Source organism: Leuciscus leuciscus (genome assembly GCF_965113295.1).
Source record: "Leuciscus leuciscus genome assembly, chromosome: 19".
NCBI lineage: Eukaryota > Metazoa > Chordata > Actinopteri > Cypriniformes > Leuciscidae > Leuciscus > Leuciscus leuciscus.
The window spans coordinates 2,687,156-2,697,643 of record NC_138743.1 but is presented as its reverse complement, the minus strand read 5'-3'; the positions used below and the strand labels follow the sequence as shown (position 1 = coordinate 2,697,643).

The following is a 10,488-nucleotide window of genomic DNA, read 5'->3' as shown; positions in this document are numbered from 1 at the left end:
TTTAAATATTTTTTTTATACAGTCGCTCTGTAAATGTGTGGGTTCTGTATGGCTTCTTTAGAATCTTAAAATGTTCTTCACACATGTTCTTTAGAGAAGCAAAAATGATTATTTTATGGCATTGCTGAAAAAAAAAAAAAATCCTGGAAGCTTTATTTTTAAGAGTGTGTGATTGTGTATTATTGGCTTTTGCACATTGAGCAAGTGTATTATTATTTTAAACTAATAAAGATATTTTTGTGACTGTTTTAATTCACTGTGTGATCCTCTCTGAACTACTTTGCAAATGTTTAACCAACAAAGGAAGCAAAACCTTTTTAAAACGCTGGTTACTGCTCACTTCTGTTTACATCAGCAGTGTGAAGGTGCTGAGGGTCAAAGTCCCCTCGCAGGAACATGGATAAGCAGCTATACAATCAAATTTACAAAAATTACACCATTTAAACATTATTAAAAACACATAGGCTACTGAGTTACTAAAACACTCTTTGTCAAAGAATACACTTGTTTGTTCACAGTTTGAACGTTCTTGTTTCCATTTGTTTAATTTGAAGATCTGAGGTGAATTATCCATTGTTGCTTTTACAGCCACAAAGCTGGAGCACTAAATGATATTCAGAGTCACATTACACGCTTTTAACATTAAATAAAGCACATAAACAGCACCTGAGATTATCATCGCCACACTTTGTGTTTGTTGTTCCAGCGCGACGTCGCAGAAAAATAGAAAGCGTTTCTAAAATAGAATCGTCGCCGTCGCGGCTGGTTAGGACACACACTCTGATTAACATGGAACATAACCTTTTATCGCGCGTCGCGTCGCGTGTAGCTGCTAGTTAGGACACGATGTAATAGTGATCTTCATTGGTTTGACGCACCTTTACAGTGACACTGAACTTGTAAGATGGCGGTAAAGTGAGTTTTAACGTTTGACATTCTGTTTCACGCCCTGTAAACTCTGCACATTTCATGTTTTCAGCTCAAACCAACTCAGATATTCGTAAACAAACGCCCTTTGCAGCACATTTACTTCAAGAAATAAAACATATATTAATTAGCCCTATAAATCAATGAAATCATTTAAAGGAGCCGTATGTAAGATTGTGGCCAAAACTGGTACTGCAATCACTTTCAAATTACTGTAGAGCGGTGTATCCCCTCCCCCTCCCCCTGACTCGAGGTTGCCAGATAGGCTGCAGGATCCAGCAGGAACATATGGCGCTTTTCCACTGCATGGTATGGTACGGCTCGGTTCGGTACGGCACGCTTTGGCGCTTTTCCACTGCATGGTACGGTACGGCTTGGTTCGGTACGGCTCACTTATGGCGCATTTCCACTGCATGGTACGGTACGGTACGGCTCGCTTCGGCTCGCTTTAAATGGTACCACCTCTGTTGAGGTTCCAAGCGTACCGTACCGATACTAAAAATGTGACGTGCAAACACTGCAGATCACTGATTGGTCAGACAGAATCATCACTACCAGCGTCATTGTATTTACAACACGAGACACTAAACCCGCTAGATTTAAATAGCCAGTAGACAACAGCCAACACAGCGCCTGTTTTAAAAGTATTTGCTTCAAAAATGCTTTAAAAAAAAGAAATGGCTGAATCGTGGTCAGTGGACGAGGTGCAGACGTTCCTCTCGTTGGTTGCCGAGGAGCGGATGGGGAAACACGGAATGAAAAATTCGTATTTAATATGATGATGTCATGGCAGTAGAGACGGCAACTATAACGATCAGTCCCACCCACTTTGAAGCGGTACTAACTGCAGTGGAAAAGCAACCGAGCTAAAGCGAACCGAACCGTGCCGTACCGAGCCGAGTCGTACCACGCAGTGGAAAAGCGAAGCGAGCCGAACCGTTCCGTGCCGAGTCGAACCGTACCGAGCCGAACCGAGCCGTACCATGCAGTGGAAAAGCGCCAATAGGCTCATACGTAGCTGTGGTAACTAGAGCAGAGTTGGCAACCCGGATGCCGAAACACTACTGACTTCGTGATTGGTAGATAGGTGGAGGGTGGAGCTTCAGGCCAAAACACAACATGACAACATCAACATCAGTTGAGGGCTGCAACTTCACTTTTTAAATGACAATATCCTGGCCGGACTACTGTTGTCAGTGATATAAGTATTTGAAATGAACATGATTTCTTAATGTCTAGTGATATCAGGGCCATTTTATGATTAATTGAAATACATTTCTTACATACAGCTCCTTTAACTACGTCCTGTAGTCTATAATTGTATCCCTTAAAACTCATCTTTGATCACCAAAATTACATATTTAAACGTTTTTCCCTGTGAAAAAAAAAATGCCTTAAAATAACTTGAATGTAAATCTACTTGCTTCATTACACAGATCCATGAATTTGCAAATGAGCCTGTGAATCCATGAAATGCGCAGAGTTTAATGGGTATGAAAACGAATGTCTAACAAATGTCAAACATTAAACTAACTTTACCTCCGTCAATGAAAGTTAATGCAGTCATATATTAAAAGAGTGACTCAAACTGAGGTGTTTGACAAACGGACGTGGACAGAAGATCTGAAGAAGACATCCAGACCCCCATCAGACGAGGAAGAGGAAGAGGAAGAGGCTCGCCTCATTAAACAGGTGAAACGCATATAAAACACATGTAAAGTCATATAAAAATGTAAAGAGATGCAGTCAAATCGGTAACACTTTACAGTTAAATTTGTTAACATCAGCATGAACACATTTCAACATGTTCTTTGATGTTGCATAAAAGGGTTTATCTTAATGATAAATAATTATGCTTAATGAAATGAACGGATTGGAATGGAAGGACATCATAAAGAATAAAAACATCTTAATGTTAATTCCTAAATTTACTAATACATTGTTAAAATCAAAAGATGTATGTTTTAATATTATTTAATAGATATGAACTAACATGAACGGATATTAATTCTATAACAGATGTATTGGCCTTTGTTAGTTAATATTAGTTAATGCATTAATGACATGACATTTTATTGCAAAAGATATGAAAATATATGTTTTTGGAAAGAAAAAGAATGAATTGCCATTTTTTGTGGAAATTGTTTTATATCTGGTACAGCATAGCCTACTTTTTTGTATTATTATTATACATTTACAGTCAAAACATTTTTGGAAGTAGAAAGTAAAATATTGTAAAGTGTAAAATTCCTTGCATGGTCGAATAATCTTTTAGGCTATTTAAATATTGAGTTATGTTCATATGGGAGTTCATGTAATATGGATTATGACATATCAAGGCTGAACTAATCACAGAATACTTGAATTCTCAGTTATGCTTCCTTTTAGGATCAACTTTGTCTGAGATGTTTTTCTCAAATTAAATTAATAATCATAATATTAAAATATTAGGCTATAATAAAATATCAAAATATATTAATATTAAAATTATATATAATACTATATTTTATATTAATAATTATAAATAATTGTCTCAGATGTTTCTCCTAAAATTAAATTAATAAATATGAATATATTAAAATAGTATTATAAAATATTAAAATATATTGAAATTATATATAATTCTATATTTTATAATAATTATTATTATTATGATTTATTTATTCATTTTAATTAGTAAAATTGAGGAAGTAAAAGAGCAGCTCAGATAATTTGAGAAGTATATCATAATTATCTTTTAAACGTCACATCTGTCCTTTCACAGGGAGTGAACATGAGTGCATCCGTTAAGAAGCTTCTGGATTTGAGTTCGGGAGACTCTCACAACGCTGGAATGAAGCCAATAACCTTTGTTAGACAGGTCTGACGGTTTGTTCATTGTTGCTTAAATAAGTGATTGAACAAATATGGCTGAATTGCAAATGAGCACAACGTGTCCTGCACTTTGGTTCTGTAGAGCAGAACGTCCCGTTATAATCGGATGAGGTCAACATGAAAATATGACTCTTAAATGATTCATCAGTGCATGTTAATCTAATGCTTCACATAATCATTCATTAATAACATGGAACAACCTTTACTTTTAAAGTCCCCCTGTGGAGAAAATCCAGCTTTTAATTTTGTTTATGTCTATGTGGAGTTTTTAATGTGCTTTAAGACAAACCATGTGTAACTTCATAAGTTGACAGCATTGCTGAGTATTTCCTCCTTAAAACTGCAGTGAACCAAAGACAGTCTCAAACACACGCTTTGAAATCGCTGGTGTTTCTGACGTCACAAACTACCTTGTAACCAATCAGATCAACGTGTGATCGTCAACCAGTGGATCTCTGAGCTGAGTGAGTGAGTGGAGGCGGGGCTCATTTGCATATTCATAGAACCGCGTATACTAAATGAGGCAAGGGTGTCGAGTTACATTCAAGATATTTTATCAAAGATGATCAAAAGATGAGTTTTAAAGGATAAAATGATTGACTACAGCGGGACTTTAAATCAAGTCATGATGCTGAGACTCGTCACACGCTACAAAAATCTTTTTCTTACTTAGTATTTTTGTCTTGTTTCCAGTCCAAATATCAAACATTTCTCAAATCAAGATGCATTTACTAAAGTAGTAAAATAACATAAGATATTAAGTCTTGTTTTCTAAAAAAAAAAAAAAAAATTAAGTGAGTTTTTGCTTAAAACAAGCTAAATGATCTGACAATGTGGTAAGAAAAATAATCTTGTTTCTGTTTGAATGAACATTATTTTTCTGACCCCACTGGCAGATCATTTGGGTTTTTTTAAGCATCAACTCACTTAATTTTGATTCATTCCCCCGGAAAACAGGACATAATATCTTATGTCATTTTACTCATATAGTAAATGCATCTTGCTTTAAGGATTTTTTAAATATTTGGACTGAAAACAAGACAAAAATACTGAGTAAGAAAAGCATGTTTTGCAGTGCACATGTGTGGTGAATGGCGTTTCATGTGGACTTGTTTCAGGTCATCGCTGGATGTTTGTGTCCGAGTCTCTTACAGAGCGACGCTCTTCCTCCTGACGCTCGTCTCAGAGCTCAGATGTTACTCCAGCACTTTGATGGAGGCAGTGCCGGTGAGATATTGTCTTTGTGGGAAATTATGATAGTTATATTACACGCACACTACAGTTCAAAAGATTGGGGTCGGGAATATTTAAAAATTGTGAAATATTATTCCAATGTAAATCATCTGTTTTCTATGTGAATATCTAGTAAAGTGTAATTTATTCCTGTGATCAAAGCTGAATTTTCAGCATCATTACTCCAGTCTTCAGTGTCACATGATCCTTCACAAATCACTCTAATATGATGATTTGCTGCTCAAGAAACATTATCAATGTTGAAAATCATCATAATTTTGTGGAAATTGTGATACATTTCATTTTTCAGGATTCTTTTATGAATATAAAGTTCTAAAGAACAGCATTTATTTGAAATATAATCTTTTGTAACATTATAAATGTCTTTACTGTCACTTTTAATCATTTCATTGCATCCTTGCTGCATAAAAGTATTAATTTCTGACCTCAAACTTTTGAACAGTAGTATATATATATATTTAATCTGAACGGCTGCATCCGAAATCGCACACTTTCCTATAGTAGGTGAAAAACAATATAAGTGCATCTCAATCAGCTCCCTAGTTCACTAGTTAGGGCACTGATCAGGGAGTCGGCCATTTTAAGGGATGTCTCAATCGCAAAATCCGTCTAGTGCACTGAAACCTTCGCTCCCTAAAAAAGCCCCACAATGCACTGCAAAAACCAGGGAGAATCAATGCTCACTATGTTCCCTTAACGGAAGTTAAATCACTAGATGTTTTTTTGTTACAGTACAAACCATTATTTTATTATATTTCATCATAAACATACATCACTATAGACAGGTCATGAACATAATCTAGCTAACATTTATAACGTTGCACATTTGTACTATAACAAGCAGAGTATTGATCATTACAATAACATTAAAAAATAATGTCTGGGGTTGTGCATAAACACCTGTACAATAAAGACGCCAGAAATAGTCATCCGTGTCCTAATGTGTCCGAATTCATGTACACCATATACTGATTCACTGTCATGTGACCTGTGATGCTCACGATCTGATTGGCTGTCTGGCCGCTTCACTCTTTAGGTTCATACACTGGGTCCTGTGGATCGATGTACGTGAGAGACACTATAGCAAAGTTTATTTCGCTGCGGGACGGAGGAATCCCATCCAGTCCAGAGCAAGTCTTCATCACTGTTGAAGCCCAGAGAGGTTTGATGGTACGATCCCAAACCATTCGTTTGTGATTTATGTTGTAAGCAGTGTTGTGTGTGTAACTCATTACAAGTGACGTGAGTTATGTAATCAGATTACTTTTTCAAGTAACTAGTAAAGTAATGCATTGCTTTTTCAATTTACAACAAAATATTGTGTAAATATATAAAACAAAATATAAGTGACACTAGTTACTTTTTCACATTTATTGACTGACAGCTCATGCTGAGAGAAATAAAGTGAGGAGGTGTGTGTGTGTGTGTGTGTGTGTGTGTGTGTGTGTGTGTGAGTGACATGATATGGTTATTGTAGTTCTAGACTAAATGTGAACATGTATTTGCTCATCTCACTTGCACGAAAACATTCAGTATTCCTCAAAATGAATAAAAACAGTAAAATGCAATCTCAGAATTTTTTACAAAACTTTTATAATGAACTATATTAAATTACACAAATATACTTTATGTATTTAATCTCACTTTATTAATCAATGTCTTTGCTGCTGACCTTCAATGATCTAATTCAACCATACTAATAAGCAAAAATTACTTTAGATTAGATTTAGAAATAAGAGTGTTGAACTTCTCCTGTCTCCTATTGTTCTGTAATGCAGAACGGCTGAAAGGTTAGTTTGAGCGGCGCCCTCTACTGTACAGGAGTAAACATGCATTTCCTTCAGCCTGAGGATTATTCACTTCACTTTTGGTGTGAAAGAGCCTTTACATTTGCCAAAAATAGAACTTTTTTTCTTGTTATTAAAAAATAAACAAGCAAGCCCAGCCCAGGTGAGAAAAAGTAACGCAAAAGTAATGTAACGCATTACATTTCATAAAAAGTAACTAAGTAACGCAATTAGTTACTTATTTTGGGAGTAACGCAATATTGCAATGCATTACTTTTAAAAGTACTGGTTGTAATTGCTTCAGTTGGGTGATTGATGTACACAGGTGATGATGCGACTGCTGTGTCAATCAGAGGGCGTGTCTTCGGTTATGATCCCAGACCCCGCCCCTCACTCTCTGACACGCCTCCTGGAGAGGATGGGCATGGTTCCGGTGCCCTATCGGCTTCAAGAACAGGGTGGGTGGAGTTTGGAGAGGGCGGAGCTTAACCGAGTAATCCAGGCGTTGAGGGGGCGGAGCTCTCCACGGGCAATTTATATCAGTAACCCTGGCAACCCGACAGGTACGGGACAGTATATTCATGATGATTTTGCTGGTGGTCATGTAAGTCCCCCTGTGGGGAAAATGAAACACGGTTTGAAATCGCTGGTGTTTCTGACGTCACAAACTACCTTGTAACCAATCAGATCAACGTGTGATCGTCAACGAGTGGAGCTTCTGTGAGTAAATGGAGGCAGGGCTAATTTGCATATTCATAGAACCGTGTAAACGAAATGAGGCAAGGGTGTTCGAGTTACAATCAAGCTATTTTAAGGGCTTGAAGATTATTTTTTTTTCAAGGAACAAATACTTAAATATATAATTTTGATGATCAAAGATGAGTTTTAAGGGATGAAATTGTTGACTACAGGGGGACTTTAATTATATTTCTGAGAAGTACATAAAAAGTAGGCTGAAAGTATTAACATTTAAAATAAGTCTACTAATAGCACACTTTTTTGTAAGGGTATTCTATGACAACTAGAGTAACGTATGAAAAATGAATGAAAAATACCATCACCACAAAGAACCATAATACTGTGGTAGTTTTTGTGAGTGAATTGATAAATTGTGATATTAAATTGCAGGTTGATTGTGTGTGTTTCACAGGGCATGTCCAGTGCAGAGAGTCCATCGAGGATGTGATTCGCTTCGCTGCCGACGAAGATCTTTTCTTGTTGGTCAACGAGGGAAGTGTTTAGGGTGAAATCTTCATTATCTGCTTTGGTCACGTTTGTTTTCTTGGTAATGATCTCTTTATTGGGTTGCAGGTTTATCAGAACACGGTTTTTGCGGACGGCTCGGAGTTCCTGTCCTATAAGCGTGTCCTGGCTGAGATGGGAGACCCTTATTCTGAGAGCGTTCAACTGGCCTCGCTTCACTCGCTCTCCAACGGCATCATGGGAGAGTGAGTTTTATGATGTCTGAGCTAATAAAACCAATTTAAAGCTATCTTCTTACTATCTCGTCTCTGATTTAAACTTCATGAGCAGAAACAGTGTTCGATTCAGTTTAAACTTCAAAATTCTAAATTCTGATTCAACCGAGTACATTTGTATTTAATAAATACACAAACGTTAAAGGTCGGGAAGATTTTTATTGTTTGTGAAAGAGTCTCTTTTGCTCAAGGCTGCATTTATGTGCTCGAAAATACTGTGAAAATTGTGAAATATTATTCTAATGTAAATCATCTGTTGTCTATGTGAATATATAGTAAAGTGTAATTTATTCCTGTGATCAAAGCTGAATTTTCAGCATCATTACTCCAGTCTTCAGTGTCACATGATCCCTCAGAAATCACTCTAATATGATGATTTGATGCTCAAGAAACATTTATGATTATTATCATATATATAATATATTTGTGAGATATATAATATATATACACTCACCTAAAGGATTATTAGGAACACCTTACTAATACTGTGTTTGACCCCCTTTCGCCTTCAGAACTGCCTTAATTCTACGTGGCATTGATTCAACAAGGTGCTGAAAGCATTCTTTAGAAATGTTGGCCCATATTGATAGGATAGCATCTTGCAGTTGATGGAGATTTGTGGGATGCACATCCAGGGCACAAAGCTCCCGTTCCACCACATCCCAAAGATGCTCTATTGGGTTGAGATCTGGTGATTATGGGGGCCATTTTAATACAGTGAACTCATTGTCATGTTCAAGAAACCAATTTGAAATGATTCGAGCTTTGTGACATGGTGCATTATCCTGCTGGAAGTAGCCATCAGAGGATGGGTACATGGTGGTCATAAAGGGATGGACATGGTCAGAAACAATGCTCAGGTAGGCCGTGGCATTTAAACGATGCCCAATTGGCACTAAGGGGCCTAAAGTGTGCCAAGAAAACATCCCCCACACCATTACACCACCACCACCAGCCTGCACAGTGGTAACAAGGCATGATGGATCCATGTTCTCATTCTGTTTACGCCAAATTCTGACTCTACCATCTGAATGTCTCAACAGAAATCGAGACTCATCAGACCAGGCAACATTTTCCCAGTCTTCAACTGTCCAATTTTGGTGAGCTCGTGCAAATTGTAGCCTCTTTTTCCTATTTGTAGTGGAGATGAGTGGTACCCGGTGGGGTCTTCTGCTGTTGTAGCCCATCCGCCTCAAGGTTGTGCGTGTTGTGGCTTCACAAATGCTTTGCTGCATACCTCGGTTGTAACGAGTGGTTATTTCAGTCAAAGTTGCTCTTCTATCAGCTTGAATCAGTCGGCCCATTCTCCTCTGACCTCTAGCATCAACAAGGCATTTTCGCCCACAGGACTGCCGCATACTGGATGTTTTTCCCTTTTCACACCATTCTTTGTAAACCCTAGAAATGGTTGTGCGTGAAAATCCCAGTAACTGAGCAGATTGTGAAATACTCAGACCAGCCCGTCTGGCACCAACAACCATGCCACGCTCAAAATTGCTTAAATCACCTTTCTTTCCCATTCTGACATTCAGTTTGGAGTTCAGGAGATTGTCTTGACCAGGACCACACCCCTAAATGCATTGAAGCAACTGCCATGTGATTGGTTGATTAGATAATTGCATTAATGAGAAATTGAACAGGTGTTCCTAATAATCCTTTAGGTGAGTGTATACTGTATATATATATATTATACTCGAGATGTCCATTTTGATTTAATGTTGAGTATTATGTTGGTCTATGTTCATTATAATGACCTTAATTTAACAGTAAAAGGCTGCTAATTCAATGCTGTTCAATGTGATTGATGCAGGTGTGGATTCAGGACAGGTTATATGGAGCTGGTGAACGTGGATCAAGCTGTGATGTTATACACTGATACACTTCTGACGGGGGATTTGTGCCCTCCTGTGATTGGTCAGATCGCTCTTGATGTCATGGCTGATCCGCCCCGTCCTGGAGAACCTTCCTACACTTTATACACACAGGTACGTGCAAAAACATTTATATTTATAATTTACATTGTTTAATAATATGATTATTGAATATTTAATATGATTATTATTAATAATACATGTAAAGATTAGAATAGACTCTGTATTCCCACACAACTGTAAAGGGTTGATTAAACATTACTTAATGTGTACAATAAATATGTATATTTTAAGTGT

At 37.2% G+C, this 10,488-nt stretch overlaps 1 protein-coding gene across 1 annotated transcript in view; it reads left to right on the top strand.

Annotated features, from left to right (window-relative positions):
- Positions 1–2,468: 2,468 nt before the first annotated feature.
- gptl (glutamic--pyruvic transaminase-like) overlaps positions 2,469–10,488 on the top strand; it is a 9,941-nt gene continuing 1,921 nt past the window's right edge. The window contains exons 1-8 of the mRNA XM_082147251.1: positions 2,469–2,619; positions 3,692–3,787; positions 4,920–5,028; positions 6,092–6,225; positions 7,168–7,405; positions 7,993–8,073; positions 8,155–8,290; positions 10,131–10,305. Coding sequence (XP_082003377.1) covers positions 2,485–2,619; positions 3,692–3,787; positions 4,920–5,028; positions 6,092–6,225; positions 7,168–7,405; positions 7,993–8,073; positions 8,155–8,290; positions 10,131–10,305 — 1,104 coding nt within the window. The 5' untranslated portion in view covers positions 2,469–2,484. The remainder of the gene's footprint in view (positions 2,620–3,691; positions 3,788–4,919; positions 5,029–6,091; positions 6,226–7,167; positions 7,406–7,992; positions 8,074–8,154; positions 8,291–10,130; positions 10,306–10,488) is intronic.